General features: G+C 31.4%; 1 protein-coding gene and 1 pseudogene across 3 annotated transcripts; one reads left to right on the top strand and one right to left on the bottom strand.

Moving 5' to 3' along the window:
• The first annotated feature begins 1,610 nt into the window (after positions 1 to 1,610).
• LOC110427286 (basic blue protein pseudogene) lies at positions 1,611 to 2,062 on the top strand (annotated as a pseudogene). The gene is made up of 2 exons (XR_016352042.1): positions 1,611 to 1,782; positions 1,863 to 2,062. The product of XR_016352042.1 is annotated as a basic blue protein pseudogene (transcript).
• Positions 2,063 to 4,333: 2,271 nt separating this feature from the next.
• Positions 4,334 to 14,593, bottom strand: LOC110427073 (cuscuta receptor 1-like). Of its 2 annotated transcripts, XM_021442465.2 has the most exons (8): positions 13,971 to 14,593; positions 13,740 to 13,895; positions 13,584 to 13,640; positions 13,282 to 13,437; positions 7,014 to 7,088; positions 6,765 to 6,911; positions 5,058 to 6,680; positions 4,334 to 4,961 (listed from the first exon to the last, which is right to left on the bottom strand). In XM_021442465.2, the coding sequence occupies exons 1-8, from the start codon at positions 14,368 to 14,370 to the stop codon at positions 4,537 to 4,539; spliced, it is 3,039 nt and encodes a 1,012-aa protein (XP_021298140.1). In that variant the 5' UTR covers positions 14,371 to 14,593; the 3' UTR covers positions 4,334 to 4,536. The 2 variants fall into 2 exon arrangements, with proteins under 2 accessions (XP_021298140.1, XP_021298139.1); XM_021442464.2 differs by having other exon boundaries at positions 4,334 to 6,680; positions 13,971 to 14,589.
• Positions 14,594 to 18,901: the final 4,308 nt, after the last annotated feature.

The raw sequence follows: 18,901 nt of genomic DNA, 5'->3' as shown, positions 1-18,901 counted from the left end.
ATGTCGCATATTCTCATCCTATCGTGTCACATATTCCCTCTATAGCGTGTCATATATTCTCACCATGCTGTCTTTCATATTCTGACCATGTTGTGTCACATATTCTCAACGTGTCGTGTCATATATTCCTTTCATGTCATGTCATATATTCTCATCATGGCGTGTCATATATTCCCTCTAGAGCGTGTTACATATTCCTTCCATCTTGTGTTACATATTCCCTTTAGAGCGTGTTACATATTCCTTCCATCTTGTGTTACATATTCCCTTCATAGTGTATCATATATTCTCAACATGCCGTGCACATATTCCTTCTATGTCGTCTCACATATTCTCACCATGGCGTGTTACGCATTCCCTCCATAATGTGTCACATATTTTCAATATATTGTATCATATATTCTCTCCTTATCATCTCGCATATTTTCACCATGCCGTGTCAAATATAGTTCTTACATTTCATGTGTAACAAATGACAAATGGCCTGCTGAAGCATGACCAGTTCATACTTTGGTTTCACATCTTCCTTTTTTGGTGCACCATAGGAATAGGGATTTCTAGTTTCACATCATTTTCGACTCTTTGGATTCATCGTCAACCGGTTCCTCCTTTGGTTTAACATTAACCTTCTTGTACTATCTGAAATCCATTTTCAACATAATACAATAATGCACATGTGAGCTACACTCAATGAACAGTAATCCCAAAAAAGATATACGACATTTACAAAAGAATAATTATTTAAATACACGTCATGCCTATATGTTTTTACTTGCTACACATCAAGTTTAATGACTTATTTTTTACAAGCCATGAATAAAATAACCACGTTATTACACGTTATGCCATGCTCGTTTTCTCTCCATATTCTAACAAGATTCAACCCAAATGGCCATGAGGGTTTCTACAGCTTCAAACTATATCCAACAACCATTGAAAAACAAAACACTAAGCTACATTCTCAATCAATATGGTATTCAAATCACCAAACCCACCACAAAAAAAATCGACATTCACTCATTGACTTTTTGTGTAATAATTGTAAACTTGTTCAAACACTTTCTTATCCCTGACATGAGGATGTTTTGCATAATCTTTAAAAAAGAAAACGATATTTTGCACAAAATTAAAGGGAATAAATTCTAGGTAAATTTATTTTCACTAATATACGTGTGAATGAGAGTGTGTGTCAATGAATAGGTCTCATCAAGGACATTTTTGTTACAAAATCTCATCTCTTGACTAAAAACAATTAAAATTATGAAAAGAGCTATTTTTAAAAATACTTTATATTTGAGGGCTAAAAAAAAATTTTACCGTATGTAGTCTATTTGGACAAAAAAATTTAATTTCTTGTGAAGGAGTAGATTTGACCAGATACGGTCAAACATATATTTCCTTAAGACAAACAGTCGAACGGCTCTAATTGGTAATGATGGATTACATACCAAAATGGAGAGATTTGGCTCCTTCTAAGCTTTGCCATGAAATCCATTGTCTGGGCATAAAAGGGGGACTGAGTCCGTGATTTAAAGTCTGTTCACTTTCATTCTCTCAGTACTGTGGTTCCCTCCCTAGGTAAAAAAACAAAAAATCTTAGTGCGAAGGAAATGGCAAAGGAAAGAGGCAGTGCAATTATTGCCATGGCACTACTGCTGTGTTTCTTGCTTCATTCGGAGACAACCCATGCAGCCACCTTCAAGGTTGGAGACGATGATGGCTGGAGGTTTGGTGTAAGTGATTGGCCCAACGGAAAAAGCTTCAAGGCCGGTGATATCCTGGGTAAGTATAACTACTGTCTTTAAGATGTCTTTCAATATATGTTCAACTCTACGTTAACAGATATGCCAAATTGTTTGCAGAGTTTGTTTACAGTCGGGCGAACCACAACGTTGCAGTGGTAGATAAGGATGGTCATGACTCATGCACAGTCTCAGACAACGCCGCAGTTTTTCAGACGGGAGATGACAAAATCACACTTGCAAAAGGAGAAAACTACTTCATCTGCGGCTTCCCTGGCCACTGCGCTAGTGGAATGAGCCTTTCCATTACTGCTGCCTGATGGGGTTGGGGAGGGATTCATTAGAATAAAAAAGATTTTTCCTTGTACTTTGTTGTTCCCAACAAGAATTAATAATATTTGCTTCTCTTTTCGTGCTATTATTTTACTCCACCATAGTTCCATCAAAAGTTACAAGCAATACGAGAAAGAACATCATTAATGTAATATACTAACAAGTTGTGGACACTTTTCGTCCCCATGATTATTGCAATCTTTACCTAAACCATTTTCTTGTGAGGACGAGAAGATATTGTATTCATTTTGATTGATCTAATATCTGATTTATAATTCCTTAGCCCAAATAGCGAATCGGCCATATCTCAAATTGACAACCGTTCATAATACCCCAAGGCTTGCAAAAGCGAGACACAAGAGGATATTGCAAGGGATATCTTTTAAAGTATCTTACCCGATTATATAGAATTACTTTATATTTGGATTTGGGATGGATTCCGATGATAAGTTTAGTATCCGTTTCGAGTTCGAGTAGGGTATGGGTATCATCCATTAGATACCAAATATCCGAATTCAATTATTGATGTTTATTATGAATGTTTATATATTTATTTTTAATTAGTTAAGTTTTTGTTTGAAATATTTTTTAAATGATTAATTGTTTAAATTTTACTTTAATGTTTGTTTGTTTTTATAAATATAATTATTAGTAAACTGTATGATGTGAATAGTAAAATATAATCATTATCTTATTTGGGTTTGAGTAATTGGACTTATAAAGAAAGTGAATAAATTTTTTTTTTACACAATTGGATATTTAAACTGGTTTAGATAGTTAATGGGTAGTGCGTGTGGCATTAAGATTAGAGTTTGGATAAAAAATTTAAAAAATAATCAGGTAGTTATAGAGTTCATGTGTGCTAATTATTAATAGGGTTCTTCCAAAACAACCCTAAAGAAAAATTAAGTATATTATATTAGCTTTCTTTAAATCCTACAAAGGAAGTGACTCTTAAAACTTGAAGTTCTCAAACCTTTTTCTCATTTGCTTTAATTACCTTATATCGCTAAGTCTTTTCTAACACCTTAACCTCGGTCCAACCCTACCTTATTTATTTTTCTTATGCGATGCTTAAAGTTATGAAGTATCACTAATTAAATTAAGAACGATACCCCTCTTAGCATTCTTCAGTCCTAACAAACTTGAACTCACGAAATTGAGAATCACATGAAGGCTTCAACCCTCAAGCTTGCTAATAAGTAAATTTAGACCAACTTAGTCCTAACAATTTGAGAAATTCAATCAAGATAAAGCTTTGGTTCTCAAGCATAACAATCCTACCAATTTGTGTTTACCTCATACTTGGAAATATATATGTTATTGGTTAAAACGTAAGAATACAACATTATTTAGCTAGGCCAACCATAGTTCTATTCTTTAAAGCCTCCTTTAAGGTTTTCCCAACCTTGCACGCTTTCAAATCTTGAATCCTTATAAAATTGATATGCTTTGTGATCCTAGATCTTTTTAACCTTACATGCTTGGTAATCCTGCTGAAACCTTTTAACCTTACCATTCTTGAAACTTTTTAACCTTACATATATGCTTGTCAATCCTACCTTGATATCTTTTCCAATATTTAACACTTTTAACCTTACCGACCATCAAACCTTTTAACCTTACGTTTCCCAAATCTTGAAGCATTTTAACCTTACCAATAATGGAATCTTTTAACCTTTCTTATGTTTCTCGATCCTAAAGACTTTTAAGCTTTTCAATCTTGAAACCTTTTAACCTTTCACACTTCTCAATTCTGAAGCCTTTTTGCCTTACCCATCTTGAAGCTTTTTCAACTTTACAAATCCTGAAAGTTTTTACCCTTATCAATCCTGAAACCTTTTAATCTTGCAAATTTTGAAACCTTTGAACCTAACCAATCCTGAAACCTTTTAACCTTACACATCCTGAAGCCTTTTAACATTACATGTTTCTCAATCTTGAAATCTTATAACCTTACCAAATAATTTTATTTCTCATTAGATTAAAACTTAGCCAATAACTACACTTGGTTAAAATAATATTGGATTCTAGAATAAGTTTTCCCCACCATTCATGTAATATTTTTCACTGGCAATACAACTGTCAGTGAGTAAGAGCTTTGAGCTAGTGCATTTGACATTCACCAGATCCTTACAGGAGTTTTGTGCACTGAGCTTCTCTTTCTTCAAATTGGTTGAAGGACAACTTTCGACCCAAATCAAGATTTAGCATAGCAGCAGCAGTTACAAATATACTGCAACAAGAAATGGGAAACAGAAGGGGAAAAGCGGCTGCCATATCCAAGAGATAAGGTGTGCACGAGTACAAATAAGTTCAGTTCTCGTGCATATATGTAGTATCTTACAAACCTCCTATGCAGTTTTTGCCAGAATTATGAATCTTAGTATGACAATGATAGCATATATAATAAAGATAGAAGCGAGACAACTTGCAAAATGTATAAACAAGCAGATAGTTGCTAGAATTTATGAAACAAATTCTCAGTGAAATTGAACAACCTCCAACGCCAATAAGGATTGATGTAGAGAACAGTCAGAAAAGCCAATAGGAACACGACATACGTTGAGGTAAAGCTTGCGTAGAAGACAACAGAATCAATGTCATACCATTTTCCATCAGTTTCATTTGATGATGCAGGCGAGTGCGATATCTCAAAGATCGTGTTGCAATTTTTCTCTAATGGTGGCCCACAGAGAAATGGATTTCCTTCGTATCCGCTCCTCCCAAACGTTCCAAATTGTGCTTTCATATCTGGAACTCTACCAGATAAATTATTGTATTGCACACTGAAAACTTCCAGGAAATTTAAATTGATCAACTCTGTAGGGATTTCTCCACTCAAATTATTGTATGAAAGGTCCAAACTTTCAATCTGAGATAGCTCTGACAAAGAAATTGGAATGGATCCTGTTAAATGATTGTGGGACAAGTTTAGTGCATGAATCTGGGACAATTTTCCAAGCTTTTCAGGTATTCTACCTGTCAACATGTTGCATGACAAGTCAAGTCCAGACATGAAATTTAGAATGTCACCCTTGTAACGATTGAGCATATTTTTGGTGATAAAATCAATTTCGACCGGTCCTTCTGGTAGCAAATCACCTGCAAAAGGAACCATTTGCCTTAGCGGATCTTTATCCATTGATTCCATAGAAGGATCATCCCGAAGTGTAACATTTTTTGCAAAGCGCAGATCAACATGCCCTGGGATTCCAAAGGTGATATTACTCAAACACATGGGTATTGATCCAGACAAAGAATTGCTGGAAAGATCAAGTATACTCATATTCCTCAATTCACACAGCTTCTCCGGTATTATACCATCGAAGTGATTTTTTCCTAACAAGAGAATTCTCAGATTGGGGAGTGCACCAATCAAATCAAGAATTCTACCAGACAAGTGATTATCTCTGAGGTTCAATAGCAAAAGAGATGAGGAATTGAGAAGAGTATTTGGTATAGAACCCATGAATTGGTTCCCTTGCAAATGAACTTGTTTTATAATCTCCATATCAAAGCAAGAAGGTAATTGTCCTGAAAGAAAGTTATGAGAAAGGTCCAAGTATTCAACATATAAGAGTTGTTCACATGGAAAGTGGCCTTCAAAATAATTATTTCTCATTGCAAGTGCCGAAATACCCTCTAGTATCCAACTTGGAATCTGACCAGTCATTTTGTTATTACTAACATCCAAAATCTTTAAGTTATTGAATTTCACATTTGATAGACTACCAGTGAACCGGTTATCCCTCAACTCCAGATCTCCTATATCACTCAAGTTGAAGTGAGAAGAAAATATTTCACCATGAAATTCATTAGTCGATAACCTTAAAATTTGCAAGTTGGTGCAACTTGCAACCAATTCCTGTGGTACTTCTCCCGAGAATTTATTGAAGGACAAATCCAATCTCTCCAACTTTTTCATGTAGCCAACTGAGGATGGGAGATCACCTTCAAAATAATTTTTGGATAAATTAAGATGCCTTAGATTTGGAAGTATCTTCCCAAAATTTTTCTGAAGCTGCCCTTCAAGATGATTGTCTGAGACATCCACCTGGACAATTTTCCTCAAAAGATATGGTGGCAGATGAAATTGACCGGCAAAAGAGTTATTCCTTAGTTGTAGCCACTCTAATTCACCATTGTTTTGAAGTAACCAGACAGGGAATGTTCCATTCAGCTTATTGTGAGAGAGATCAACAACTCTTAGTCGATGTTGGTAAAGGAGAAAATGAGGAATATTGTCCAAATTACAATTAGAAAGTACCAGTGACTCTAGTTGAAACAACGGATTCCAACCTAGACTTTCAGCCTTTATCTTCATTTTACTGTTGTCACTGATAAACTTAACAACCTTGAGCCCAGTAAGATTTCTGATGGAGCTGAGTGAGAATGAACCTTCAAATCGGTTATGACTAAAATCAAGGTACTCCAGGGATAGCAGGCTTGGTATCAAGTGAGAGGAAAAAGTCCCCGTGAATTGATTCCTCGAGAGATCTAAGTGTGTAAGAGACTTTAAATTGTCTAGGCATGGAGGGAGGATCCCTTCAAAATTATTCCAGCTAAGATCCAACTCTTGAAGTCTCCTCAATTCACATAGGCCTAACAAAAGAAGGTAATTGGTAATCTCAACCATTCTACCATAGTTAGAAAAGTTCACCTTAAGCATTTAACTTCAACTCTTACCTGGACCTGGCAAAAAGCCATTCAAGGCATTCCTTGACAAAGATAATGCCTTGAGAGAAGACAGAGCCTCAATAGATGGAGGAATGCTCCCACTATACAGATTCCACCTCAAATCTAATACCCTTAGTCTTCCAAAAGTCATTAATTCTACCAAAAGATAGGTAAAGATGCCTAGTGTCAGGAGTAGGAGACATACCAAAAGCAATAGTAAAAAAACTCTCGGGATTAAAGAGGAAGGATTTTGTTTACCTTGAATTGGTAAGGTTCCGTTTAAGGAATTGAAACCCAATCGAAGCACCTCCACATTGCTTAGATTAGCTAGTTCTGCATTGAAGCATGTTTGAAATAAAGAAATAAGTAAAGAAAATAATAAGAATCATATATATGCACATGCATCTCAAGAGTACACCTCACGTGTAGAGCATGTGACTAATTAATTAATTAAGTTTTATTTTAAGCAAACTATTTAAGCTTTTTTAAATAGTATTTAATCCGTTTTTTAGCATGTATATATAATTAATAGTCTTGTAACACTTGCAACTGATTGAGTGCATATAGTTTCATTTCCTTGACAAAGCCTACATGGTATCAAAGCTAAGATTGTTAACTTTTTTTATTTCTTTCTTTCTTGAATTCTTGTTTTCACACCCTTTAATCTAAATTCAGGTTTTACTAAAATTCTCCACCAACCAACCATTGTTAGCCGTCACCCAAAAAAAACCATCTCATGATTTCAATTTTGACATCAACTTCTACTAATTTTAACCTTAAAAAAAAAACTTTTTATCAATTTTGATTTTTCAATGGAGAAATATGAAATTTTGAAGCCAATTGCAACTGTTGTAGAAGGAAATTACAATCTATGGGTCCAAGGCATAAAAAGTTTTTTAATTAGATGTAAACTTTAACGCATTGTCACTTGAGACATTATCCAACCTACACAAAGAGCTGATGAGATTGTTGTTAAGTTTGTAGAATGGCTTGAAGATTGGGCTAGTAAAAATCAAGTCATAACTTGGTTTTATAACATCCCTATTCTAACCAATCATGTGCAATTTGCTAATTTTGACATGAAAGAGGAAATTTGAGATTTTCTTAAAGCCATTTTAGACAAATTAAACCATTTATCGTAATTTTCTCCCCCGATTTCTCTCTCTCATCATCCAATTCTTTCTAATTTTATCGATTTTTTTCTCCTGCATCCGTTTGTTGTGCTCTTCATTTCTCTTTCCTGTTGTCTAGCTCTCTTTAATTTTACCTCCATTGCCACCTCTCTCTATTTGTTTCTCACCATATTGTCATCAATTTATAAAACAAAGAGTAGAGATGAGATTAATGTCTGTTCTTAGGTTTATTGGCTTACATTTATAGAATCTCAAAGTTGATGAATTGAAGTTATAAATAAAATCTGTAAATTAAAATATTGCCCAGAGTTATTAAACGCCATGCCTGCATGTAACAACTCTAATGTACTTGACGTGTAACAAATTTATTAAATATGACAAGGTTTAAATATGGCATGCAACTTAATATCTATCTTTGTATTTTACTAAGATATAAACTCTTGAAATTAAACACCTTAAACATGGCATGTAACAACATGACATGAAACTTGCTTTCTATCTTTATATTTTACTAAAATATAAACTCTTTGAGTTAAATACCTTAAACATAGTATGTAACAATTTTTTTTCAATATGGCATGTAACAACTTTTTTTGAATCTGACATGTAATAATAATATTTTTTAAATAAAACGCGTAACTTGATCTCTATCTTTGTATTTCACTAAGAATTGAACTCTTGGTATTAAACACCTTAAACATGGCGTGTGACAACTATTTTTTTCAACATAGTGTGTAACAACTTTTTTTTGCAACATGGTGTATAACTAGGTCTCTATCTTTATATTTCACTAGGACATAAACTCTTGGAATTAAATACATTAATTATAGTGTGTAATAACTTTTTTTTCAACATGACGTGTAAGAATGTTTTTTTAAACATAACATGTAACAATCTTTGTATTTCATTAGGAAATAAACTCTAAGAGTTAAACACCTTAAACATGACATGTAGCAATTTTTTTTCAACATGACGTATACCAATTTTTTTTTCAACATGTGCGCTTGAATATGAAGAAATTTCATTAAAAGCAATTTTATCCAAAAATCTTTTTTTTGTCTAAAAATAGTTAAAATTAAAAAGAGGGTTATTTTGAAAAGACCTTATCTTTGAGGGCTAAAAAAAAAAATCCAAAATATTACATTCACTATAAGTGACATAGAGGCTCTACTAACGCAATTTATCTACTTCAATTCCTTTTTTCACACTACTCTCTCCGTTACTCCAAGTTATTCATCTTAGCTCAATGACTCTACCTACTATACTCACATGACTCCTAATTCATCTATTTTGTCTACTAAAAGATCCACTTCATCTACCTTTCTATCCATATTGCCAATGCTACAAAAATGAATACCACTCATATTGGCCATGTTTTTGACACACATTTTAGCCTTCTTGACATTTATTGTGTTCCTTAATTTAGTATTGAATCTTATTTCTATCGACTGATTATGTGATCTAAGCTTTACTATTCTCTTTTCTTCTTCTAGTTGTTAGCTACAAGATCTACAGACAAGAAAGATTCTTGAGACGGGTCGCAAGGTGTGCAGATTATATGAGCTTGTCTATTTTCATATTCCTATGAAACTTATGTCAGCTGCCACTATATCTAGTTCATCATTTTATTAACGGCATCTTCGTTTACGTCATGCTTCAACTAGTAACCTTCATTTTTTATTTTCTCATAAATTGATAAGATTTACAAAATATGAGCCTATTTGTTGTTTGCATTGTCAACTTGCTAGACAACTAGTTTTGCCTTTTAATAATAATACTTTTATTTTTTATTTCCTTTTGAACTTGATCACTTTGACATTTAGGACCCTTCTCCCATTTTTTTTGTGAATGATATTAAGTATTTTGTTAATTTTATTGATGATTATTCCGGTTTTACTTGGGTTTATTTTCTAAAACAAAGATTTCAATTATCCCAAATTTACATTAAGTTTGCTACCATGAAAAAAATTCAATTATCTCACACCATTAAAATTCTTTGAATTGATAATGCAATGGATATTAAGATTAGTTGCCAAAGGTTTCACGTAAAAAAAATGCATTGATTATTTTGATATTTATGTCTAATAGCAAGAATAGCATCCATAAGAACGCTTTTGGCTTTAGCATCTATTCATAAATTACATGTACATCAAATGGATATTAAAATTGCCTTCTTAAATGGAGATCTTAATAAAGATATATATATATATATATATATATATATGGTGCAACTTGAAGATTTTATACTTTCTAAAAACGAAAAGAAGGCTTCTAAACTAATCAAATCTCTTTATGGAATGAAATAAGCTCTAAAGTAATGACATAAAAAGTTTGATAGTACGATACTTTCAAACGGATTTATACATAATAATGCAGATATGTGCATATACTCTAAATTTACAAAAAACTATGTACAAAAGATTATGGTGTAATCATATATCTTTATATAGATGATTTATTGATCTTTGGTACAAATATGCTTGAAATTGTTGAAATCAATAAATATTTAACTTCAATTTTTAAAATGAAAGATCTCAAAAAAGTTGATACAATTTTGACAATTAAAGTCAAAAGAAATCAAAATGTGATTCATTGAGTCAATCACATTATATAGAGAAAATTCTTCACAAATATAGTCATTTGGAAATCAAAGAGTTTAATACTCATTATAATTCTAGTAAAAATAGACTAAGAATTGTGAAAGAGTTATGACACAATTGGAATATGCAAGTTTCATAGGACACATAATATATGTTGCACATTACAATAGATAGGATATAACCTTTGTCATTTGCAAACTTTCAAGATTTACAAGTAAACCTAATAAAGACCATTGGAAGACTATTACTAAGTACTTGGATATTTAAAGAAAACAAAAATTTTGAAAATTTGTTATAATGGTTTTCATAATACTTTAGAAGGATTTTCTAATATTAGTTGGATAACTAGTATTGATGACAATAAATCTAGATTATGATGGATTTTTACCTTATGAGGTGGTGTTATTAGTTAGGCATCTAAAAAGCAGACTTGTATTACGCATTTTACAATGAAATCTAAATTTTTAGCATTAATAGCTGTTGGAAAAGAAACGGAATTATTGAAAATTTTATTATTAGATATAAAATTGTGGCCACAATCGATGCCAGCCATTTCCATGTATTGTGATAGTAAGAATAGAATGGATGTAGCCTATAATAAGATTTATAATGGAAAGTCTAAACACATGCATAAGTCTGCAACATGTCTACATAAGAGAATTAATCTCAAATGGCGTTATAACAATAGTTTATGTTAAATCTTGCAAAAATTTGGTTGATTCACTTACCAAAGCTTTGGCAAGAGAAGCTAAAATATCAACTTCTAATGGAATAGAGCTAAAACCCTTGACTTAAAGACACTAGTAATGAAAACCTAACTTTGAGTTAGCTAAACTAACAATAAAAATTCAATGGGTAAAAACAAGTTACTATATGCTATTGTTATGCATGAAATTTTTTATATTAAATAGTCTCATTCTTGAATATTTAAATAGCATCATTCTAGAATATTCAGTGTGACTGTTACGAGGAAAGGATGAGTAAAAGGCTCTTAATAAAAATGTCAAATGCTTGTAGTAACAGGGGCATAATTATAAATTCCACCTAAATGAGTATTGGTGTAATGCTACTTCAAACAAAAGTTAAAAAGGGTTTACTCTTGTAAATATTCATGAAACCAAAATTAGCACAAAGCCATATAAGTGCTAAAGTAGTTGGCAGAATCTTAAAGCGATTAAGTAATGTTATGGGTGTGATATTTTTAGTTATAACATAAGGAGTTGGGGTTTAATCCTTGTGATATCAATAACTTCGTCTTAACTTTAAAATTTTTACACTAATAGAAAGTTCAAATCTTTAAGATACTTTCTACTAGACATAGTATTATTAATATTACAAACTAGTGGGAGATTATTAAATAATTTGTAATATAAAAAGTCTTATTCAAATGTGACTATTCAAATTAAGACATGACTCTTAAATAAAGAGAAGTGTTTTCAATCACAACTGTTGAAATACATCGATTAAATGTTCAGTGTTTTCAATAAACACATCTCTTGAAACTTAAGAAGACACGTCTGCTGAAACAAAATAGACACAACCTTTTAGTATTTATAAAAGGAATGTACTTCCAAACCAGACTTCATCATTCAAAAACATTCTGCAGTAGGCTTGTTATATCCTAGAGGGTCTTTGTCTCGTAATTGGTAACAACTCTTTAAAGAAAGTGTTTTACAGCAAGCCTTAAGCCTTTCTCCTTTTTTCTTATACTATATTTCTAATAGGATGTTAATACCTTCTTTGTGTCTAACCGTATTGTTGAACCCTAATTTTGTTTTGTAGACCAAAACCTATCATTTGCTATTAACTTATGAGAGTTTAGGATTTTATTAAAAAGAAGAAATTTAATTAGGTAGTCAATCACACCTAAACAAAAAAAAATAGTGTTGACTTCTTTGTTTGCCAGATAGTTGGGTTCTCATATTTGTATGTTGCAACATTAGTACTTGAAATAATATTAACGATTTATTTTTTTATGTAAATATATAGAAAATTGACTATATGAAATTCCCAAAATTGTTTTTATTTTATTATAGGATCCTTTAATATTCTTTGCAATCCCAAGTATCAAAGAAAAAAATTGAACTTCCAAAAATTAAAATGGGAGAAAAGGTTCATTTTGAATGAGAAATATTTACAATATTCACATATTGCTTAAAATTTTAAAAAATGTTTAGTGCACAAGCAGAGAAAAAGAGAGCACTTGGAGACCAAAGGATCGAAAATGGCTAGTCTCTAGTTTATATGAGGTCTTGTATTTCATTCTTTGATTCTTTTTTTCTCCATTTTTTCAAGAAAGTTTTTACTAGTTGATTATGAAAAGTAGGAAAATGTTTTAAGGATTATTTTCTCTTTCTTGGAGGAAAACATATAATTGTATTTTGTTTTTTTTTTTTAAAGTAAAATGGTAAACAAAGTTTCCTATTGGGTGCTAATCTTAATTATTTTTTTAACGAGACTTATATATTACAAATAAAAATTACAATCACAATCAAAAAATATTATATCAAATAACGCATTCATAGAAAGGAATCAGGTAATAGCCAAACAAAACTAATACAAAATTGGACTAAACGAAACAGGGTGTGACTTCATTTTAAGACATAAAAGAATTTCAAAGACTTGGATCCTTCGAAGGGAGACAAGGCCTCGTCTGTGAACTCTAACCTTAATCATAGTCATACGTTTTGCTTGGTAAAAAGAGTTAAGTTGGGGAGTAAAAGAGGGAAGCGTGGCATGCATAGAAGAATGGGGTATATATAACAAGGGGCAGAGGATTTCGATAGCACGTACCTTGGCGAGTGAGGCTACCTTTTAAAGAATTGTCACTCAGGTCAAGATACTTGAGGGACGGAAGTCTGGCCAAAAGCCCCATCACATGTTTACTGAAGAGGTTCATGCTCAGATCCAAGTATTTCCGCTTTCTCAGCTCAGGGAAGCTTTTGGGATCTGATGAATTATGAAGAACATTGATGGTCAACTCCAAAACAAAGCATGGAGGATCTAGCTTTAAAAGGTTATTCATAGTGGATAGAATACAAGTAGGATCAATTATGGATGGTCGAAATGGCCTTGCCCTGATTTTGCTAGCTTACCAGATAGTCCATTGAAACTTAAATCCAGTTCCTCTAAGTTTTCAAAAACAGACAATTCTGCACGCACAAACGAGTAGAACAACATCAATCATATTTAAGTTAGGTTGCAGATTCTAGCAAAGAGCAATAGTAGCATTCCAACAAACTCATGCGTGCCTTGGGAGGGGAACGATCCGATCAACAAATTGAAATGGATTATCAGATTCTTGAGGGATGTGAGTGTTCTCAAGGATTGCAGGATGCTACTGCTAAAATAGTTGCCAGCAAGATCCAACACCTCTAGCCGTTCTAGTCTTAACAAGCTTCCGACACCTACAACAAGATTATTGAAAATTTAACATACACAGACGACATTCTTTTAAAGCGTATATTATGAGGCTGACATACCTTGATTCTGGATCCAACCACCAATTTTATTGTAGGACAGATTAAGGCTTCTTAGCTCCTTAAAAGGCTGCAACAAGGAGATGTTAAAATACCATTCATTTTCAGAGTAATCGAACATGCTCTCAATATCCGTATCGATTTGCCTTGTATTGCTGAGGGAGAGCTCGATCACGTGTCCAGTGGAAGAGTTGCAGGTGACTCTGTCCCAATTACAACAGTTACTGTGTGTGTCACCAACCCACGACGGAAGCAGAAGATCTGCATCATAACCATCTGACTTAACGAATGCCTTCAATTCTAACAGCCCCTTCCTCTCCTCTTCCAGACAACCTTCCTGCCCTTGGAATTGAACCAAAAGGATCATACTCAACACCAAGAATTTGAGAAACTGCCTCCCCATTTTGCAATGCTGCTTACCTAGATCATCTCATCATACAAAACAATGTGTTGCTTCCGTATAGGACCATACCTTTTACCATCTATGGTCAAGACCCCGCCACGTGCCATGTAACAGTCGCAAATCCATCAGTGATTATTAAAGCCGGCGTGATATTTATCCATCTACATAAAATAGTGGTGACTGAGTTTTGGGTTCGTAGCATCAAAGACGTAGCAGAGCAGTTTGGGAAATCAAATCAACCGATCAAATTTTGTGCGATTAAGAATCGATGAGGAGGAATTAAAACAATTATACAAACCCTTCCCCTACGTCAACATTTACCACAATAGATTAAATCATACGCACAATCGTATTATAACAATCATAAGTTTGTTTGATATTCAAGGATTTAATGGTTACCTGTAACGAGTAATAGATAATTTTTTTTTTACAAGAATATGATTTAATTGCATAGAATCTTTTCTTAAAAGATTATAGGAAAGATTTTGGATTAAAGTCTTGTTTCAATTAATAAGAGGATATTGCAATTTAGATATTGACTTCAAGCCCATCGTCTATATAGTTTTATGCAAAAAAAATTTCCGTCATATATTACTTCGTTGATTTTTTTAATTGATCTTTTTAAAGATTATTAGGAGATAATTTAATAGTAAACAAACTCAAATATAGGCCGATTAAGAGAAGGTGTTGTTAGTGGGTTTGTCTAAAAAGGCCTTGGTTGCATCTTTAAAAGCATTAAAGAAGCAGTCTTGTGCTGATCCCTCTCAGTATTGTAGTATTGTGGGTGCTCTTAAGTATCTTACTTTGTACTCGATATGACATCACTTATGTTGTACAACAACTTAGTCAATTTATGCATGTTACTCACTTGCAAGCAGTCAAACAAATTTTACTGTGTCTACAAGGAACCATCAACTATAGATCAATTCGTTTCTTCCTTGTTCTTCTCCAAGCTTGGTATGTTGTGTTGATGCTGGTTGGGCTAGATGTTCTGATACTAGACTTCCACAACAAATTATTGCATTTTCTTAGGATCTAATCCTATTTGTTGGAGCACTAAGAAGCAAATTTCGATTACTCATATGGCTACTCGAGACATACTTTAGATTTCATACATTTCTGCATGAAATTGGCTTTCCATTAACTTACCTTGTTCTTTATAGTTAGATAATTTGGGAGCTACCCTACTTTTTGCTAATCTCAGGCAAAACACATTGATACTTCTTATCATTTTGTTTGAAATCTTTTTTACAATTACAAGCATTTTCTTCAAATTTCATGTTAGTTCTCCATCACAATTTGTTGATGTCTTCACCAAAAGCGCTTGTCATCGTCAACGTTTCTTATGTTCAAGCACAAGCTTTTGTGGTGTTCTCTCCAATCGCATAAGGTGGTGTAATAGAGTAAAATGTTAATTTGGGAATTAATCCAATCAAAGGTGGAATTAGTCAACTTTTGTTGGGAGGTCAAAAACTATAAAAAAAAAATAGATTAAAAATTTTTAAAACTAATACGTTGAATTTAACCAACAATCAAAATATTCATAATAAACAATAATTTTATATAACATGTAAATCAAAAGGAATAAGAAAATAAAAACTTAGAATAATCCTTTAGTAAAGTTGTGTTGGACAATGTTTCTTCAATTTAAATTCATTCATCATTAACTTAGTACTAAGAATGCTAGTTATATCTTTTTTAATATAAAAAACTAAATTATATGTAAGAAACATATTATTTATTTTGTTCTAAAGTCTTGCTTTCACAATGTTCATTACTGAAAAAGCTTTCTCTATAGTTGCTATAAAAACTGAAAGGGTTAAAATAAGATGAATTAATATATCAATTAAATGATAATTTCTTAACTTTCTTATTTCTACTAAGTTTTGATACAATTCAAAAAGTGTCTTAATATCTTCAAAATCTTGGTGATGAGGTACATCAAGCCTGCAATGCTTCAATTGTAACCTCAAAAGAAGTCTTCTTTATTATGTGAAATCTTGAGAATAAAAACTTTTTGTTAACTTGTAATTATCATAAATAGTGAATAATTTGTAATTGTTATTAGAATCAAAAGCAATGTTTAAAGTTAAAAGTTTCACACTTTATTTATTAAATCTCAAGTTTCATAAAAGAAAAAAAAAACTTTATCTCATATTTATTTCACACTATGGTGGTGAGTGATTTTCATCTTTTCTTATCTATACTAATAAGCTTATAAATCTCGTTTGAATAATGAAATATGTTTCAATGGTGAGTTACAGGGAAAAGAGTGAAGTAAAAATGAAAGGACAAAAGAGAAGAGAAACAGGAAAAAACAAAAGAGAGAAAAAGATGTAGAGAAACTTATTTCGAGAGATCATTTTGTTATTTTTTATTTATATTAATTATTAAAATAAAAATTTATTTTGAAAGGACCATTAAATATATATATAATATATAAAAAATTTTAAACCCCACAATTATACTACCATCCGCCGCTAAGTCTAATTTACTTCACATGTGTATAGACAAATGTACACATTCCATAGGTGATATAAACATATGTACTAACCTAACTCTATAGGAGCAAAGGCAACCTCCGTATTCCTAAATTTCAAAATTTAATCCTTCTATTATCTCAATTTGGTAATTTTAATTCCTTTACTTTAATAAATTTATAATCCTTCTACTTCTATTAAGAAATTGATTTAAGGGCGACTAATAACGATGTTAAGAATTCAGCATTAATCTTGTTTCAAATTCATTTTTTTAACTTTTTAACCATTCCAAATTAAATACATTATATTGGTAACATTGTATGGGAATTGCCTTTCTAACAAAAACATTGTATGGGAATCTTAAAATTTCTAATTAATTTAAAAATTGATATGCATGATCTATTTGTATTAAGTATGAAATTAACAGTTAAATAAACAAAATATAAATTGTAAAACAATATATTTATAAAAGTAAAAGCTGGTGTAAATACATCTTTTGTCATAAATATATAAATATATGTGTAGATATATTTATAAATTAAAAAAAGACAGAGACAAGCTTACGCAAAAATACAATATTAATTAATTCACTATTCTCTTTATATTGAAAAAATAAAAACGGAAGTAAAATAATATGCTTACTCTTACCCAATTTACTTTCACGTTTTTAACCTTTCATAATAATTTTGAATATTTACTTGAATTAAAATTTCAATATTAAAAAACATTATATAAACTATTTTTTTATTAATTTCGAATAGCTAGAGTCAACAGTCATTTTAAGATAGGGAAAGTAAATAAAAGACCTTTCAATTGAATTAAAACGTAAAAACTAAAAGAAAAAATAAAATCACATGAACATTTGACTTAATAATAAATACATATTTTATTTTTTATTTTTTTAAATAACCCAAAATCATGTCTCTTTTCTTTTTGTTAATATTGAATACTCTTATTATTACTTTTTTTTTTAAAAAGTACTCTTATTATTACTTATCTTTCAAAATCAATTTGAATTTTTTTTTTACTTTCTGATATTAAAAAATTATGGAGCATTAAATTTATAAAAGAATTATAAAATAAAACTACTGCTATAGAATTTTGAGTTGATTTTTTTTGACTAAGTAATATGGTTGGTTCAAAGCCCACTCCACTGTTCCTAGTAACAGGAGTATAGCAGGCAATTATTTTGTCGTCCACAGGCGACTCCTATGAGTGAGTATTATTCTCCTTGGCATCATCCTACCAGGGAACACATCTCTCATTCTCCTGCTCACCACCCAATAAATTAATAAGAAGCATTATTCTTCATTATCTAAGGAAAAAGAGTCACCCTTTCATTCTATACCCACCAAAGATAATTTTATTAAATGGCCATATATTAGGATTGGGTGATTTTAAGTCAAAGATTGAACCGTTTATTCTCTTTATTATTATTATTTTTATTTTTCTATGGTTTTCACCTTCTAGATTAATTAGGTCTAAAAGCATATTTATTCGTACTTAATTTTATATATATTATAAGAAAAAAAAAATTAAAGAAAGATTGACTTTTCTCTATGAGTGAAAAAATTAGTACAATGAAAACCTTACACAATGAATGAGATAAAATATCATAAATCTTATATTAATAAAAAATTATATGAATTTTAAACTTTTAAATAATTAAAGAGTCTTTCTCCACTTATTATAAACTTGACACATGATTGTGGCCCAAGTGTATACTTGATTACAAGATGTCTAATTACAGTCAATAAAAACGACCAATGGTCAACCCAAGAACTCTGCTTTGAATGGTGAGAATTAAATGAAATGAATATGTTTAATAGATATAGTAAAAAGCATACGCATAATTTTGAGGCATCTATTCCACAATCTTTCAAAGGATTAGGGTCGGTTTTAGCATAAAGTCACTAAAGTTCTTGCTTTAAGTCTCACAATTTTATAAGTTTCATAATTTTATATAATATAATTAATTATATTAAATATATAAAAAATTAAAATAATTAATAAAATATTTTTTAAAGTAAATATCTAATAAATATTTATTT

This window comes from Theobroma umbraticum, unplaced genomic scaffold (genome assembly GCF_002168275.2).
Source record: "Theobroma umbraticum cultivar Fairchild unplaced genomic scaffold, ASM216827v3 scaffold_228.0, whole genome shotgun sequence".
In the NCBI taxonomy this organism is placed as follows: Eukaryota; Viridiplantae; Streptophyta; class Magnoliopsida; order Malvales; family Malvaceae; genus Theobroma; species Theobroma umbraticum.
Note: the sequence above shows the minus strand (reverse complement) of the source record. Positions and strands in the feature narration are given on the sequence as shown.

Bases quoted from the DNA above. Each gene is read 5' to 3' on its own strand.
- LOC110427073 (XM_021442464.2), bottom strand. From the start codon at position 14,370: ATGGGGAGGCAGTTTCTCAAATTCTTGGTGTTGAGTATGATCCTTTTG. The intron at 13,641-13,739 runs GCACGCATGAGT...TTGTGCGTGCAG, and splicing joins CGGATCGTTCCCCTCCCAAG to AATTGTCTGTTTTTGAAAAC. The intron at 6,681-6,764 runs GTAAGAGTTGAA...TTCTTTTGTTAG, and splicing joins TGGCTTTTTGCCAGGTCCAG to GCCTATGTGAATTGAGGAGA.